The sequence below is a fragment of the Hippopotamus amphibius genome, chromosome 4, assembly GCF_030028045.1.
Source record: "Hippopotamus amphibius kiboko isolate mHipAmp2 chromosome 4, mHipAmp2.hap2, whole genome shotgun sequence".
NCBI classification, from domain to species: Eukaryota; Metazoa; Chordata; class Mammalia; order Artiodactyla; family Hippopotamidae; genus Hippopotamus; species Hippopotamus amphibius.
This window is the reverse complement of record NC_080189.1, coordinates 149,868,836-149,888,303: the sequence shown is the minus strand read 5'-3', so window position 1 is coordinate 149,888,303 and position 19,468 is coordinate 149,868,836. Positions and strand designations below refer to the sequence as shown.

Sequence of the window (19,468 nt, the reverse complement as noted above, 5' to 3'; positions counted from 1 at the left end):
TTCAAAATTTTTATAGATTATACTCCCTTTATAGTTATTATAAAATATTGATTATATTCCCTGTGCTGTACAATATATCCTTGTTGCTTATTTATTTTATACTTAGTAGTTTGTAGCTCTTAATCTTCTACCCCTCTCCCCACTGGTAACCACTTAGTTTGTTTTCTCTATCCAAACGAAATAAAATTTTGAATAAAACCAATATCCCAAACCAAATCTGACTTTATAATGAATATTTGGCAATAAGCATTGTTGAAATACCCTCTTTAATACCTTTGAGAAAACATTAGTGAATGCTGCATGAACCTTACTGTGTTGCTTTTAAGCTCCAAATTTCCCTTCTTGGCCACTGATTTTTGGAATGTGAATTCTTTAGCTCTTTGAATCAGAGGATTGTGGAGTAATACTTGAAACTGTGAGCACCTGCACTCAAGTCCTTCCCTCATGGATTCCCCAGTGTTCTGGGAGAGTGGCTGGAATAGCCCTTAGCTCAATTTACTGGTTTCTGTCTGCCTTCACCTCTGCAGGAGGAGCTCTATGCCAGGATTTTAGGGCTTTCAGAATAAGAGTGATGATTTCTGGGTGGTGTGCTTCTCCAAGGTTAGGACTAAATGAATAAAATCAGAGGGAAAATCTGGTTGACTTTCCTCAGAAGCAGCATTAGACCTTGGAAAAAGTATAAATTTAGTGAATGTGTTTTATTCAGTATTTCTGGCTTCTTTTTGTGAAGTCCTTTCCTTTCTCACCTCACCTCCACTCCATGTCTTGGCTCTTCCTCAGTACTCTAAAATTCTTTTGTGTCTTAGCACTTCTTAAAATATCTGAAAACTTCTCAATGCATGAGCTTTGAAATACTTCTCTCTAGGGTAATTTGAATAAGAAAGATGAGAGGAAGAGAGAGAGATTTAACCCTCAAAAAGGTGTTTTACCCTTGTTAATGTCCATGGAATTTCTGAATCAGAGAAGGGCATAGTTTTCATCAAAACAAAACAAATGAAACAAAAACCTAAATAACCATGTAATCATGCCAGATACAGGTAGCATTGGAGCAGCTCAGAGGAAAACATTCTTTTCCTAGAATGGCTACAGAAAGGAAGAATACGTGCTTTTATATTGTTTTCATTGACTGGACATAACCTTTCTTCTTCCAGAAACTTCTGTCAGCAGAATTATTGACCTAATGGTTTGTATGTGATCTCCTTTAGGAATAGGATTATATGTAGTGGTATTAAATTTAACGTAGTTGTTTTCCTTGTTGTCTGAAGAAACAGCATTGTAAAGAGGAAGTGCTTCCTTTACATTAAATGAAAAGTTTAAACAGCAGTTCAGAAATATAGTGATGGAAAAGAAAGTCTCACGCAGTGAGGCCTAATGTTATCTTTCTCCCCCACTAGATGCCCTTTTCCTATGTTGGCTGAGTCCTCTAACTTCCCAGGCCTACTTTCCCATCCTTAAAAGGAAGGAAAGGATGCACTAGATGAGCGTACTCAGGAGCTTGGGGAATCACCTGGTGATCTCACTAAGATGCAGATTCTGATTCATCAGGTCTGGGCATGGGCTCCAGATTCTGCATTGCTATTAAACTCCCAGGTGATACCGGTCTGCACTTTGAGCAGCAAGGTATGAGAGCAAAGTTTCCCAAACCTGGCTGTGCATGAGACTGACCTCTGTGGCTGTATTTTTGGGTTCCAACCCTAGGGAGTCAATTCAGTGGGTCTGCATTAGAATTTAACAATCTGTAAATTCTATTGCAGCCACCAGCATTTAGGAATTATTGCAGTAGATCAGGGCTTCTCCACCCTGGCTGCATGTTAGACCATCTGAGAAGATGTAAATACTTATGCCTGGCTCTTACTCCAAACCAATTAAAACCAGCTCTTTGAGAGGTGCCGCCTGGAATGAGTAACTTCTATGGCTCCCTCCAATTCTCCTCAACCTCCATCCTAATCCAGTGAATACTCAAAACTGAGAAACACTCATAGGAATCCTAGGGGGCATTTGAATTAGGGGCTTGTGATGTGGTTTTTGACCTTCTCACCCTTGAGGAAAAAGTGCTTGTTTTGTTTCATGTGCATCTCTGAGAGGGTACTGGGTGGTCTTGAAAGAATGTAATGAGTTGTTTTCAAGCCCCAGGCTCTTGCAGAGATCCATTTGAGAATCTGTCCATGTGGGATTATTGCTTCTGAAATGTGTTACTGGACAACTACCACCTGGTAGGGATAATTACCCAATTCTTAGAACCCTCACAGAGGAACGTATGTGTATTTAAAACATTTGGACGTGATTGTTTATAAACATCTTCAAGGAAGGAAACAGTCTGAATCCCAAGGAAGGTTTACTTTTTCAGAATTCATGGCTGTTGGTGTGCTAAGAGCTGTGAGGACAAATCAGAACTGGTTTCCCTAAGATTCGGGGATGAATGTCAGTGTATTTGTGCTGCTATAACAAAAATGCCGTAAGTTGGGTGGCTTATAACCAACAGAAATTTATTTCTTACCATCCTGGGGCCGGCACGTCCAAGGTCAGGGTGCCGGCATGGTCAGGTTCTGGTGAGAACCCTCTTCCTGATTGCAGACTGCTGACTTCTCATTGTATCCTCCTCATATTATGGAAAGTCGAGCAGAGGAAGCAAGCTCTCTCATCATTATTATAAGGGCCTTAGTCCCAGGTATGAGGGGCTCCATCCACATGACCTCATTGAATCCTAATCACATCCCAAATGTCCCACCTCCTAATACCATCACACTAGGGGTAGAGTTTCAACACATCAATTTTGGGAGGACACATGCATTCAGTTCATAGCAATGAGGATGGTAATGGTTACTAAGAATTCTGGGCTTTTTCTTTAATGATTTTATATTTCCAGAACTTCTGAGCTGGTCTCAATTTCTAGATTTGCAACTATCTCCTTGTAAAGAAGTTATCCTTCAGTAAGCGGATTGCTTTTCCCTGCCATGTTTTAAAGCCAAAGAGAATTAAAATTTTCTGGGAAGCAATTTTAATTACTCTGCTATCTTGTTCTTAATATCTGTTAATAATACCAGGCTTCACATTCACCAAAACAATGATTTTCATGAATATGGGGAAATGGAACAGTTGTGTGAATATTTCATATACACTAACAGACAAATTTCTGAAAGAAGCTCATGGACAGTTTAATACATAGCAATTTCCATTTAATTTAGCCTTTAACATTAAAAAAAAAATCTGTCTCCCCTTCTTTCTCTCCCCTTTCCTCCTAATATTTTATTCTGTAGTTTAGCTCTCAGTATAATTTTATAGGTTTTGGTTTGCAGGGTCAACATTGAAAAAATTTTTTTTTTAGGTAATTGGTTTATACACACACACAGAGAACTCACACATAGAAAGCTCTCTCTGCATATGTTATACAGTTGTAAAAGAATCTTGTACATAATAAACAATAACAGTTTATAGTTACAAAGAATTTTTACTCCAATGGTTAGTTTATAAAGTCTTTGCTCACATTATTCCAATCTCCATAAACTACCCAGAGTGGTAGGTATCGTTATGAGGAAACCAATAATTAAAACTCCCCAGGTTTTTCACAGTAGCTCCCTTGGTATTATTGAGACAGGATCCAAGTGTTGGCAGAACATTTATGGAAAGGACTTTTAGTGATTTGATTGTTATGACTATTTACCAGTAGATGACTTGTTATATGAAAGACCTAGCACTGTGGTTAATTTTCTCAATGATGATTTTATAAAACATTCAGAAATGGTAGAAGCGTTTCTTATGTTTGTCTTCCTAAACCCAGAGCACATACTGCTAACATGTAATCATTAAGACCTTGAGGTAAGTGATGGTGAGCACACAGTCCAGTTACTTCACTCTCTGTTGGTCTAGATTAATGGACTCAAACTTGAAGCATAAAGATGAATGCATATTTTCTTGACTGTTTTTTATTTTTTTCAAGCATATAATCAGTATACTTTATTTTTTTCAGCTTTATTTTTTTAAAAATTTTATTTATTTATTTATTAGTTTTTTCGTGGTAAACGAAGTTCAATCATCTGTTTTTATACACATATCCCCGTATTCCCTCCCTCCCTCGACTCCCACCCCACCCTCCCTCCAGTCCCCCCCTCCCTCCCCATCCCAGTCCTCTAAGGCATCTTCCATCCTCGAGTTGAACTCCCTTTGTTATACAACAACTTCCCACTGGCTATCTATTTTACAGTTGGTAGTATATATATGTCTGTGCTACTCTCTCGCTTCGTCTCAGCTTCCCCTTCACCCCCTGCCTCCCCCCCCCCAAACCTCGAGTTCTCCAGTCCATTCTCTGCATCTGCATCCTTGTTCTTGTCTTGTCACTGAGTTCATCCCACCTCCCCTTTCCCCCTTGGTATCCATATGTTTGTTCTCTATGTCTGTGTCTCTATTTCTGCTTTGCAAATAAGATCATTTATACCATTTTTTCTAGTTTACACATATATGAGTTAATATATGATATTTGTTTCTCTCTTTCTGACTTACTTCACTCTGTATGACAGTCTCTAGGTCCATCCATGTCTCTACAAATGTCCCAATTTTGTTCCTTTTTATAGCTGAGTAATATTCCATTGTACATATGTACCACATCTTCTTTATCTGTTCCTCTGTTGATGGACATTTAGGTTGCTTCCATGTCTTGGCTATTGTAAGTAGTGCTGCAATGAACACTGGGGTGCATGTGTCAAGAAAACAAAACCCAATAAAAAAATGGGTGGAAGACCTAAATAGACATTTCTCCAAAGAACATACAGATGGCTAACAAACACATGAAAAAATGCTCAACATCACTAATTATTAGAGAAATGCAAATCAAAACTACCATGAGATATTACCTCATACCGGTCAGAATGGCCACTATCACAAAATCTACAAACAATGAATGCTGGAGAGGGTGTGGAGAAAAGGAAACCCTTGTACACTGTTGATGGGAATGTAAATTGATACAGACACTGTGAAGAACAGTATGGAGGGTCTTTTAAAAACTAAAAATAGAGCTGCCATGTGACCCAGCAATCCCACTACTGGGTATATACCCAGAGAAAACCATAATTCAAAAAATTGACTATTTTTTAAAACTTTAAAAAACTCTTTGAATTGCTAGGTCTGATTGAGTATGCAAACAAATACTCTAGTGTGTACCTAGCAAACATCTGAATTATCCATATTCTATGTTATTGGTTAAAATCAAGTATATATTTTAAAAAATAAGATTGAAGAAAATCGGTATTTCAACAACTCACCTTTGATTTCAACTTCTTTGTTCTTTTACTTAAACCACTCTGCCCTTCAAGCTAGTATGAGAATTAGTCCTCCCTGCTGTGAATTGTTTTAGGACTTACTTTTCACTTTGTCTTCTACTTTTCTGTCTGAAGCGAAAAAAAGAGGCACAATTTCTCCTAGAAAAGGTTTGAATTTGCAGATATCTCAGTCAAGAATTAGAATTTAAGGAACCTGTGTGCTAGTTCCTGCTTCCAATCTCCCGGGGGCCTTGGGGCTTGGTGAGTCTCTGGCTTGTTGCAGGATGGTGTTGCATGCATGACATCCAGCCCAATGCCTGACACAGAGTAAGGGCTCTGCTCCTGGTTGCTTTTGTTGTTAAGTTTGTTATTACACAGAATTACTAGGATATAAATGAAATAATATCTCAAGAGCAAATAGATCGTGAAAACTGGGTCCTGCTGAACTGGAGTCTTAATTTTTCCATTTGTAGAGCTATTGAAAATGGTATGTTGGGGTGGGGTTATATTTTTAATAGCAGAGTTAACTAGGACCAGTTAAAGCTTCTGGTCTAAATCCTAAAAAATGTCTTGAAAACAAGTCTGTTTATGAGAGAGGGAGGTCTGCAAGGCCTTTGGGGATAGTTTGAAGCAAGTTTTTAAAACCATAAGATTCAACACTTCATAGGGTGTAGATCAATTTAATGGGTCTTGACTGGTACACTAAAAAATTGAAATAGAATAAAAATAGAGTACATCTCATGTAGTAAGAGTGTTATCTGAGAAGTTTTTTCCATTGTGCATACATGTGTCCATGTATATAAACACACAGTAGTCACTACGTAAAATTTATTTCTTACTATGAGAGTCAACTTAAAAAAGTTTCAAAAACACTGATTTGGATAGTTTCAGGGGAAAGAAGGCCTCCTTCAGTAGGCCCTTTAATGTTTATGGTCCTTCTGTTTTAAAACTGTGGGATTCTCTTCCCTGGGATACAGGCAGTTCCTTTAATTGGAAAGTAATTACTGTATTGTGACTCTTGAATGCACAGTAGGCATAAAATTTATAATCCTGTGGACCATATCATCCATTTCAGAAGATAAAAAAATAGCATATATGAAAGCATATATGAAGTATTTAAAGAGGCACTTCATACTAAATTTCATGACATCAATTATATAGAGATTCCTGCAAGAATCTATGAATGCATTTATTTATTGACAGACAATTAGCAAGCATATATTATATGCCAGGCACTATTAGGTATCGGAGGATCAAATAGAAATTACAGCTCAACAGGCAGATATACATTAATCATTTCATGACATGAATAGGTATAAAATTGCAACTTTTGATAAGGGCTATGAGGGAGAGGTACATCATGTCTAAAGTTATTAGGGATGACCTGGTCAGAAGGTCTGGGAAAGATTCACTAGGGTCATGACGGTTGAGTTAAGATCTAAATAAATGTAGATGTCAACCAGATGCAGAGGGAAGGCAATGATGTTCAGGCAGAGAGAATGTCAAGTTAAAAGGTCCTCATATGCTGGGAGAGGACTTGAAGCTTCCAAGAAAAAAGAAAAATCAGTGTGGCTGTCATACTCAGGGCAAGGGGCAGAATGGTGAGAGTTGAGGCTTGACAGACTTTGAGGTCACTATAGGCCATGGAATGGTTGGAGAATTCTGAAAGCCCTGTTAAGATATTGATGGATGTTAAGGCAGGGAGAAGACATGATCCAGTTTGAATTTTGAAAAGACCTGCCTGGTTTCACGTGGATAATCCACTGAAGGAATCGCTCAATGATTCTATCACTGAGAGGGTCTGAGTAAACCAATTAGGCAGCTCTTGGCATGGTTTAGGGGTGAGATGATGGAAGCTAAGCTTGGAATTGGGAGATGATGATGAGGATCTAGAGAAATGGAGAGATTTGAAAGGGTTTTAGGAGATAAAATTAATAAGATTTGGTAATAAATTAGATACAGGGGTTTCAGAAGGATGTTGAAAGATGGGTCCCAGATTTCTGGCTTATGTAATTGCATAGATGGTGATCTCATTCTCTAAGATAGGAAACACTGGGAAAGCATCTGATTTGGGGGAATGACAGGTCATGGACATGTTCTACTGAGGTACATTTAAGCTATCTAAGAGAAGAGGTCAATCTGGATGTAAAGATCTAGAGTTTATAGAAGAGGTCTGATTTGGAGATACAAAATTATAAGTTACTGAGTCTATGGAGATAGGTGAAAGCATAAGAGGAATAGACATGGAGGAACTTTAATATATACTTACTAGATAAAGAATGTTGAGCCTGCAAAAGAAATGGAGGAGTGTCCAGAGAATTAGGGAAATGTTGTTCTATAGAAGCTAAGGATTGAGAAATTTTTAAGGAGGAAGTGGTTACCCATTTGGTTACCAGTGCTTCTGAATTATTAAGTGGAAAGAGTAAAAAGTGTCCTCTGGATTTGGTGACATGGAGAGGTATTAGTGACCTAGGTTGTCTTGGAGTGGTGAGGACATAAGCCAAATAGGAGTAAGCTGAGTGAGTAGGAGCTGAGAAGATAGAGCCAATGAGAATAGACAACTTTTATGGAAAGTTTGTCCTGTGAAGGGTTGGACACAGATGTGATGATAGCCAGAAGATGAGGGTTGTGTGGTAACCACTGAACATGTGATAGAGAAGGGAGAGTCGAACTGATTCTTAAAAGTTTTGATAAGCAAAGGGATGGAGAAAAAGTATTTCAAGGGACAGTGGGCATCATGAGTGAGTATCTTTTGGGGACATAATGAGAACTGGTGTAACTGCGATAGTATGGACTTCAGGAGTGATGAGAAATATGTTTGTACAGGCAGGGAGGATGAGCTGGATTTCAGAGGACTTTGTAAGTCTAGGACAGGATTCAATGATGTAAGTAATTGGGAGACTTGATGTAGATGAAGAGTGGTAGGATGGAGGCAGGGCTTCAGGGGGACAAGTGAATGTTAGTCTGAAAATCAGACTGAAAATCAGGATAAGTTGAGGCAGGGGCACCATGTCGTCAAGCTGTATGCACTGCCAGAGCTCCCTAGTCATGAAGTGGGGAATGTATGGATTAGAGAGGGTAAACTGACTAGGAGCTGGCCTGGGCTAAGAGGGGAAAGAAGTTAATTTTTGATGATCCTATTACAAATATTTATAATTGATGCTATGTAGGAATGAAAATATTATATATTTATAAAAGAATTTATATTTTATGAAGCATTTTTGCAGGAATAAGCTCATTTTAGTCTCTACTCTAATCACTGTATGTACCAAGGAAAGGTAGCATTACCATTCTTAATAGCTAGGGTACAACTCACATGCCACTGGTTTCCTAAAACTTGTGATTCTCTGGCCCTTTGTCCTCTTTGTGTTTTTTTGTTTGTTTTTTTTAATAAATTTATTTTATTGGCTGTGTTGGTTCTTTTTTTGCTGTGCTCAGGCTTTCTTTTTTTAGTTGTGGTGAGTGGGGGCTACTCTGTTGTGGTGCATGGGCTCCTCATTGCCGTGGCTTCTCTTGTTGTGGAGCATGGGCTCTAAGTGCATGGGCTTCAGTAGTTGCAGCACATGGGCTCAATAGTTGTGGCTCACAGGCTTAGTTGCTCCGCGGCATGTGGGATCTTCCTGGAGCAGAGATTGAACCCATGTCCCCTGCATTGGCAGGCAGATTCTCAACCACTGCACCACCTAGGAAGCCCCTCCTTGTTTTTTCTATGAAGTTTGAGGTATACTTTGTATGAAATAAGACATACAGATCTTGTGTACAGTTCAGTTGGTTTTGGCAAATGTATATACTTCTGTAATTTATATCTCTGTGAAGATAGAAAACCATGACCTTCCCCAGAAAGTTCTTTTTGCCTCTTTCCTGTCAGTCCCTCTACCATCACATCCCCCTCAGAAATCTGTGTTCTGATCCCTATCACCATAGATTAACCTTGCCTGTATTTCAGCTTCACATGAATGAAATCATAATTTCTGACTTCTTTAAATCATCAGTGTTTTTCAGATTAATTCATGTTGCTGCAATCTATCGGTAGTTTGTCCATTTTAGAGCTGAGTAGTATGTCTTGCATGAATATGCCACAATTTTTAATCCATTTTCTTGTTGATGGACATTTGCATTGTTTTCAATTTTTGGCTGCTATGAATGTCTGATGTGAACATTTTTCTACAAGTCTTTTTGTTAACATATGTTTTCATTTCACTTGACTAAATGCCTAGGAGTGAAATTTCTGGGTCATAGTTGAATCTTTAACTTTACATGAAACTATTTTCCAAAGTCACCACATCATTTTATAGTCTCATTAGCATTTTATAAAGAATTTCAGTTGTTCCATATTTTCATCAACATTTTGTATTATTAGCCTTTATAACCACTCTAGTGGTTGAGCAGTAACATATCATTGTGCTTTTAGTTTGTCTTTCCCTAATGCATGATGATGCATCTTATTCTTGAGCTTATTGGCCATTGTGTATCTTATCCTGTGAAATGTCTGTTCAAGTCATTTGCCCATTTTGTTAATTGGGTCTTTTGCCCTTTGGTAGGATTTTGGGGGCCTATTTTGAATAGGAGTTTTTTCTCAGGTATCTGCATTGTGAATATTTTCTCTCAGTCTGTGGTTTCCCTTTTCATTTTCTTGAAAGTGTCCTTGAATGAGCAGTTGATTTTAAAGTTGAGTAAGTCTAATTTAGTTATCAACATTTTCTTTTACAGTGATTACTATATGAGTCTTAGAAATTTTTGTCTTCCTCAAAGTTGCAAAACTTTCCTCCTATGTTTTCTTTTCAGTTTTCACTTTTGTATTTAGGTCTATGACCTGTTTTAAATTATTTTTGTGTATGTGGTGTGAGGTAGGGGTCATGGTTCAATTTTTGCTTGTATGGATAGCCCAGTTGTTTTAGCACACTTCACTGAAGTTGTCTTTATTAATAAAACTGCCTTGGCATCTTTGCAAAAAATCAGTTGACCATTTATGTAAGGGTCTATTTCTGAACTCTTCAATCTGTTTCATTGATCTATTTGTCCTCATTCCAATTTCATACTATATAAATTACAATAGTTGTATATATCTCCAACTTGGTTCTTCTTTTTCAGATTTTATTTTGGGTTATTTTAGGTAATTTGTATTTTTACATACATTTTATAATTATTTTGTCAGTTACTACAAAAAAGCCTGTTGATATTTTCATTGGGATGGTATTAAATCTATAGACTGGTTTGTAGAGAATTGAAGTCTTAAGATATCCAGTCTTTGAATTCATTCACATGGCATAGACCTCCATTTGTTTGCTCTCCATGTGTAAGCAACCTTTTAAAATTTTCACTCTAGAGGTCTTACATGTATTTTGTTAAATTTATAAGTATTTTATGTTTTTTGATATCATTCTAAGTGTAATTGCTTTTCATTTTCCAATTGTTTAAATGTTAGTTAATAGAAACAAAATAGACTTTTATATTGACTTTATGTCCTGTAACCTTGCTAAATTCACTTAATAATTTTAGATATTTTTTTGAATATTCCTTAGGATTTTCTATGTAAACAGTCATGTCATCTGCGAATAGAAAAAAAATAACATTTACCTTTTCAACATTTATATCTTTTGTGTTTTTTCTCTCTTTCTTTTTCTTTATTTCCTTAGTTGGACCTCCAATAAAATGTTGAGTATAGGGGTTAAGAGTATATAGCATTGATTTTTTTCCTAATCTTTGGGGGAAAATATTGAATATTCTAGCTTTAAAAATGGTGTTAGCTATGGATTTTTTAGCAGGTATCCTCTGTCAGTTTGAGGAAGTTTTCTTTTATTCTTAGTTTGCCCAGATATTTTAATCATGAATGAGTATGAATTTTGTCAAAAGCTTTTTTCTGCATTTATTGAGATATAACCATATGGCTTTTTTCTTTTATTCGGTTGATGGATTGCATTGATTGATTTCATAATGATAAATCAACGTTATTTATGTTCATGAGATTTATCTAACCCTACTTGGTTATGATCTATTTTCTTTTTTATATATTGCTGGATTCTATTTGCCAATATTTTCTTCCAGGTTTTTGCAACAGCATTCATAAGATTTATTGGTCAGTAGTTCTTTCTTTAACAGCCCTTGTCAGATTTCAGTATCATAATAATGCTAACCTCATAAAACAAGTTAAGAAATGTTTCCTTGCCTATTTTCTGAGAGTTAGTATAATATTTGTATTATGTCTTATTTAAATATTTGAAAGAATTTACTGAGCCCATAGCCATCTGGGCCTTTAGTTTTCATTAAAAGATATTAAGCTATTCAAATTTTCCATTTCTTTTTGTGCCAGTTTTTATTTTTTTTTCCAGAAGTTTAATTCATTTTGTCACAGTTTTAAAATTCATTGGCAAAATATTGTTTGCACTGTACCATTATTACCATTTGCTATGTGTAATATATCCAGTGGTGTCTCCTCTTTTATTCTTGATGATGGTAACTTGTATTTTTGTTGAAGTTCACTCTTCTTTGAATGTTTTCTATTTCATCGATCTGCATTCTGACCTTTATTTCCTCCTATTTAATTTGGGTTTAATAGCTATTATTTTTATAGTTTCTTCATATAAGAGTTTAGATCATTTATTTTAAAATTTTCATTTTGAAAGATGAACCTTTAAAATGAGAAATTTCTCCCTAAGCACTGCTTTAAATGTATACCACAAACTTATTATCATCCAGTTTAAAATATCTTCTGTATTTCTTTTGATTTCTTCTTTGACCCAGTGGTTTAGAAATGAATTGGGTAACATCCAAATACCGTAGATTCTTGTAGATAATTAAAAAAATGATTTCCGATTTAATTACTTTGAGGTCAGAAAATATACTTTATGTAATTTCAGTATTTTGGAATTTATTGACAATTTTTGTGGCTCAAAGTCAGTTATATCTTGGTGAAATTTCCACACACAGTAGAAAAGAATGTGTATTCTGCAGTGTAGTTTGGGATGTTCTATAAATGTCAGTTAGTTTGAGTTACTTGATAGTGTTGGTGTTGTTCAAATATTCTGTAACCTCAATCATTTCTTCATCTGGTTGTTCTGCTAGTTAAAGCAGAAGCTTAAAATCTCCCATTATTATTGTGAAATTGTCTATCCTAGTTATGTCATTTTTTTCTTCATGTATTTTGAAGCTCTTTCATTACTTTCACATACATTTGAGAGTGTTGTGTCTTCTTAATGAATTGACCCATTTGTTATTATTAAATGCCCCTCTTTATTTCTAACAGCCCTTGTCTTCAACTACTTTATTTTGTATTATCATGGCCAGACTTACTTTCTTATGCTTAGTGTTTGAGTAGTGTATTTTCCCCACACTTTTACTCTCAACTTGTCTATTTCTTTATACTTTAAATTGCTGTCTTAAAATAGTAGTCTTCAGTTTCTATTCTTTTTTTTAGAAACCCAGTCTGAAAATTTCTGTCTTTTAATTAGTGTATTTATTCCACTTACATTTAATATAATGCTTGATATAGTTGGATTCAGGGCTACCATCCTGTGGTTTATTTTCTATCTGTCCTATCTGTTGTTTGTTTTTCCTTTCTTGACTTTTTTTTTGTGGAGGTTATTATTATTTTTACTATTATCATTTTTTCAGCTAAAATACCTATTGCATTTTAGTGTGATTCTGCTGGCAATGATTTCTGACAGCTTTTGTTTCTGAATATGTCTTTATTTGTCCTTAAATTCTGAAGGATATCTTTGTGCTCTATAAAATTTTTTCTATAAATATTTTTCTCTCAGTATTTTAAAGATGCCCTTCCATTGCCTTCTGGCCTCCTTTGTTTTTCATGCTTTGTATGCTGTAATTATTACACCTCCCCAACATACAACACATATAAATGATGTGTCTTTTTTTTTTTTTTGATGTTTAGAAACTTTTCCTTATTTTTTATTAGCAATTTTACTGTCATTTTTCTACTGTGGCTTTCTTTGTGTTTATCTTGCTTAGGGTTTAGTAAGCTAAGATCTCTGTTATGCTATTTTTCATGCTACTTGAAAAATTTTAGTCATTACTTATCTAAATAACATTTGGGCCCTATTCTGTCTTTCTTCCTCAGACTCAACTACATATATTTTAGATTGCTCAATATTATCCCAGGGTATCTTTTCAGTCTTTTTCTCTTTTTTGCTTCAGTTTGCAGTAATTTACATTGATATGCTTTTAAATTGTCCTTTCTTTTTTTAGTGCCCAATATATTGTTAAACCTATTCAGTTCTTTATTTCAGAGATTGTGTTGTTTATTTCGATGTTCCCATATTAACCTCTCTGTTGCCTGTTTTTTTTTCTTGATTATTGTTAGTTTCCTATTTCTTTGCATGTCTAATAATTTTTAATTGTATGTGGACATTGTATTGATACAATGTAGAGATTTTGGACTTCATTATTTTCCTCTGAAGAGGGTTTCATTTTATTTTGGCAGGTAAATTACTGGTGGCTTATCTTAATTATGAGTTTAGCTTTTTTTTTTTTTTTCCTTTTTTAGCATGAGTCTATTTTCTACATTTTTGATCTTAGTCTTAGGTCACAATGCTTTATCCTGAGACTTGATTTTATTCCTGAACCAAGACCTTCTGTGGAATTAATGGAAAGCTCAAGGTATTTACCAAGCTTCTCTAACTTGATAGGACTTGAACTCTAAAATTGGTCCCATAGCTTTGGGAAGCTGATGAAGTTTTTGCCTACCTCTTTAGCCATTGTTAGGCAAGATGGGTTCCCTGTAGTCTTATCCTATGCATGCAGTTTAGGTCACAAAGAAGGATTTGAGGTGGATTTATATACAGGTTTATGGCTCCATATGTTAAAGGATCTCCACCTCAATTTCAAGCTGCTTTGACAGTCTCAAATTATGACATTTGACTCTTTAGCCCTATAAGACTTTTCTGCTTGGGGTCTATCACCCATGAATTGTACAAACTGGGGAGTGCTCTCAGGGGAATGGACAGTTAAATGAATATCTCATCTAATGTGTACTCCTTTTCTCAAGCACTTGTCTTTTCCAGTTTCTGTCCACTTTTGGTTGTTTTGTAGTGTCAGAATTTAAACTTTGAGTTATCTATTTATAGGTTAATTTCTCTTTTTAGTTACACCACTCTGAATATGAGTTCAAAGGAGATTTTTTAGGTAGATATTTTGAAGTATAGTATTCCCTTAAAAATTTACTTTTAAACTATTGATATTTAAGAATAATTTTTAATACTTTTATATTATTTTAACTTTAATGTTAACATATTTATCATCTGACCTACACAATTGCTTAAGTTAATGCCTAAAAGTGTTGGATTTTTCAATCAAGGTATATGTCAAAAGATATTATTTTTTGTGTTAATTTTTATACCTGAAACAAAACCACTTCTCCATGCAAAATAAACTGGAGATGTTTCTTTTATTTAGAATAATGATAGTTTCCAAATTCTGTGTAGCATGTGGTTGAAAATAATGTCTTTGAATAATTTTTATTTTAAAAAGGGACTCTATTTAAAAGTTTTGTTTTATATTAGACTTCTCTAGATCAAACTGATGGACAAAGAATTTCTCCCATCATGTCAAAATTACATTAATACAATTTTTGGAGGAGTCATCCAAATTTGCTCTGTTATTAAGTTTCATATTCTCAATTTGTGGAGAAATGACTGTAGCCCTAGTCTTAATAAATTAAGCTGTTTTTAACTGTGATTATTATAGTCATTAACATTCATTTAATATTAACCATGCTTTGTTTTCATATCATACTGCTTACTTGAATGCAAAGAGTATTGTAAACTGGCTTCTTTTCATTGGCGTTTTTAGTTTATATGCAAATCTTGTACTCGTGGATCTCACTTGCTGATTATGCTAAACTAATAATGCCAATTTCAAGGATATGTTTTATTATTTGTACCATAACAAACCATAGTTACATTTTTTTATTTTTATGAATTTGTCTTTTTAATTTCTTGAAAGATGTACATTGTTAAATGAAGCTAAAAATCTTCCCTTTTCTTCTTTCTTTAGAATCGAGTTTCTTACTGGGAAATGCCCAGATTGTGGATTGGCCTGTAGTTTACAGTAATGACGGTTTTTGCAAACTCTCTGGGTATCATCGAGCTGACGTCATGCAGAAAAGTAGCACTTGCAGGTAGGTAACAGAAGGAATGTCATCTAAAGTTTAACTAAATGTTGAATGTGGTTAAAAAGCTTAAACTTAGACTCACTGTGGTATCATGATTTGTAATAAGAAATGTATATTTGGTCTTCCACCCAGTTCTTGGTACAGAGCTCCCCAAACTCTTGGAATTTCTTGTAATATGTTAATGAGGTGACTTCTGGAAAGCCCTTAGATAACCTAAAGATGGGACTGGCTGCCAGGGGAACCAACCATGTGACTAGTACCACGCCTTCTCCCCAATATCCTGGATGGAGGCTGGAGGTTGAATCAATACCAATGGCAATGATTTAATCAATTATGACTGTGTAATGAAACCTCCATAAAAACTCAAAGGACAGGTTCTGAGACCTTCCAGTTTGGGCAACATGTGGAAGCACCAAGAGCGGCACGTCTGGTGAGGGCATGGAAGCCCCATACCTTCTCCTGTGCATCTCTTCTATCTGCTTGTTTCTGAGTTATATCCTTTTATAATAAACCAGTAACCTGGTAAGTAAAATGTTTCTCCAAGCTCTGAGAGTCACTCTAGCAAATTATTCAAACCAAAGGAAAAGGTCATGGGAACCTCTGATTTATAGCTGTTTTTCAGAAGTATACATGACAACCTCTGCTTGTAACTGGTGCTGAAGTCTAAAGAGGGTGTCATGGGAACCTCCAATCTGTATTAGGTGGGTCAGAAGCACAGGCAACAACCTAGGCTTGTGACTGATGTCTGAAGTCCCAGGGAAGGTAGTCTTGTAGGACTGAATCCTCAGTGTTTAACCTGTGGAATCCGATACTATCTCCAGGAAGGTAGGGTCAGAATTGAGTTGAATCATAGGACATCCAGCTGGTGTCCTTAAAATTGCTTGTTATTGGTATAGGGAAACTCTATGCACTGCCTCCCCCCACCCCCACTGGAGTTGGTACCAGAACCTATCGACTCACATTAAAACTATAGGGTAAAAATTATGTTAGAATGTTAAGAAGACTAAATTGCCAATAGAAATACATAGTTTAAGAGCCACTAGTGAGAACTTTTGCAAAGAGAAATATTTTAGCATAGCTGTGAATTTACTAATTCATTCAATAAATAGTTTTTGATGACCCTCGGGCCACAAACTGTTCTGGGTGCCAGGTGACCAAAGGGACATCGTATATCAGAGGACCACTGATGTCATCAGCACTTTTTGAGCTGTTAAAACTGTCTTGAACAAAGTAAAGGCAACAATCCCCAACCAAGTAGGACATGGTTTTTGAACATTTAAAGAAATCAAAATAAAGTTCTTTCATCCTGTGTAAATCACACATACTTTGTCATGTTGGTACATTGTGCCATTGCTATTTTGTTTGACTTATGTAAAGCAGAATCTGGCATTTATATTATTTATAACAATTCTTTTAAAATATCCCATATGTGTGAGCTTAAAGAGACTATTACCAAAAAAGATCATGAAAAAGAAAAGGAAACTCTCAATAAGGAAACCATTTAGAACCGAAAACTTTTCACAATATTTCAGTAAGGCCAGATGGGATGTTTTTCCCTTGAGTTAATTTTTCTTTAAAGCTCACACTTAACTAAGTACCAAAATCATGTTATTTTAGAACTACAAGGGATCTGAATTATTTTGTACACCATATTTGTTATTTTTCAGGGGAAAAAACTAAGGTAGAATTAGGTTAAGGGATTTGCCCAGGGAAACAGTGATTGATTTATCTTTTTTTCTACCCTTTTATGCTGCGAAACATTATTGCATATACGAATATATATATATATATATATATTCTACATCTTCATGGAGGTAGGGATTTTATATGGAGTCTAAACCTGACTGTGAATGGGAATCACTTAGAGAGGTTTTGCAAAACATAGATTCTCAGACCTCATCTTAAACCCCAGGTGAATCAGAATCACCCCAGGTGGGTAGGTGGGGGCAGGAATCAGTACTTTTACCCAGCAGCTCAGATGGTTCTGATGAGAAATTGAGAAATTATCTGTTCAAACATCCTCTCTTAGTGATCCTCCCAGTGATGCTCATTTTCTCTCTACTAAAGTCAAGTTCACATTCAGCCTTCTCTTCTAGGTCTGAAATTGGTAAGTGGGAATGATGAAAAACCGTGGCCCCTGGTAAAGAAACTCCCTTTGGTAGTACTGATGTCTCTTGTGCCTTTTTATCTGCGGGGTGGATATTAACTCTTGGCCTAGCACTGCCGCTGAGGTGTGTGTTCTAAGTTCTGGGAGGCCAAGGTTTGTATTGAGCATTTCTGCTCCCTTATGTCTCAGCAGGGTTTAGATTAGGAAAAGGTTGGTTTTATGGTAGACCTAACCTGTGGAACAGGCTCTGTAGAGAATTCCAGGATAGGCAGTTGCTCCCATACCTATTTCCTCTTCATAGACTGCAGATGTCCCATCATCAGGCCAGGCCTGTTTCAAACTGCCATCTTCTACCCGAAGGTGTTCATGATTTCCTCGACAAGATGCATTTTTCCTCCTTTGACTCCCCATAGTTCATCATTTGGCATCATCATCTGTCCTTAAACTAGTTTTTCTTATCCCTTGAGTTTTCATTGCTGTTGCTTTTTGTCATTTTTGAGATGTATTGCTCTTCATACCTGGATATATTGTAAAGTTACGCTCCCATCTCTTCTTGCTTCTCACGTATCTGCCCCTATAAGCCAGCCTGTTTTCGTTGGCATGTGCAATTTTTCCTATAAACATGTCATTAAAAAATGCAGGCATGATCTGTTTGTGTGTGTGTGTGTGTGTGTGTAACTTATCTGCTGTACCTTTTCTTCCCACAATAATCCTGTTCTTGGGTAATCAGTTGAGTAATTTTAATCGAAGTTGAATACATTTTTAAAATGAAAAAAAAAATGCAGGCATGTTGTAGTTGTTTATTCTCTCTGCTTAAAGAGTTGCTTTTCCCTCTTACCACCAGTGCCAGATTATAAATGCCTTGAAGGTAAGGATTCCATCTTGCTCACTTTTGTATGCACTGCAAGACACAGCTCAGTGTTTTGTGTCAGTGTTTGTTGAATTGGTTGGCTTGTTTTGCAATAAACCCTAACCTAGGTCTCACATGCTTCTATATAACATGCTTTTATTTATTGTATTTTATCCTAAGCGTTATGGTATTTGAGATGGGTAAGAAAGCAGAGCTTTGGATTCTGTTATGCTTTTTCACTGTGGGAGGAAGTATGCAAATCTCCCCCCAAATCTTCTTCACTTTTGTTAGAGATAGTATTTTCAAAATACCAATATTCTTAGTGGGAAGTCGCTGTATAAGAAAGGGAGATCAACTCGATGATGGGTGATGCCTTAGAGGGCCAGGACAGGGAGAGCGGGAGGGAGTGGCGGGAGGGAGGGGTTATGAGGATGTATGTGTAAATACAGGTGATTCACTTTGGTGTACCTCAAAAGCTGGTACAAGAGTGTAAAGCAATTATATTCCAATAAAGAGCTAAAAAGAAAAAATGCCAATATTCTTTAAAAATTTTTTATTGAGGCATAGTTTACAGGTGTACAACATAGTGATTCAAAATTTTTATAGATTATACTCCATTTAAAGTTATAAAATATTAGCTATATTCCCTGTGCTGTACAATATAGCCTTGTAGCTTATTTATTTTATAAATAGTGGTCTGTACCTCTTAATACCCTACCCTTGTCTTGCCTTTCCCCTCTTCCCTCTCCCCACTGGTAACAACTAGTTAAAAATAACAGTATTCTTAACACAAACAATTATTACTTGATTGCATAAAATGTGTGTTCTGCTAATCTAAAACTTGCAACCAATTGTATGCCCTCACAGAGCAATGAACTAGCATCTGATATATGAGCAAGTGTTTGAATCCTGTCAGGTTTCTTAAGGCACTCCTCTTTCAAACTTCCACATTCCTTTTTAATATTAAACTACACCCATTTTACTTTTACTGAAGCACTTTTTAGAAGAACGAAGACCTGGAAACAATAAAAAATGTCCAGTAGTATATTTATTAAAAAATATTATGGCAAAGACCTGACTTCCTAAGTCATGTGTTGGAAGGATAATGACACTGAGAGAAGCTAGCAATACAT

The 19,468-nt window shown here is 35.9% G+C and overlaps 1 protein-coding gene across 1 annotated transcript in view; it reads left to right on the top strand.

Moving 5' to 3' along the window:
* The window catches only part of KCNH5 (potassium voltage-gated channel subfamily H member 5), a 326,379-nt gene that overhangs the window by 26,226 nt on the left and 280,685 nt on the right, over positions 1–19,468 (top strand). Inside the window, exon 2 of the mRNA XM_057731911.1 lies at positions 15,261–15,384. Within this exon, the coding sequence (XP_057587894.1) occupies positions 15,261–15,384 (124 nt within the window). The remainder of the gene's footprint in view (positions 1–15,260; positions 15,385–19,468) is intronic.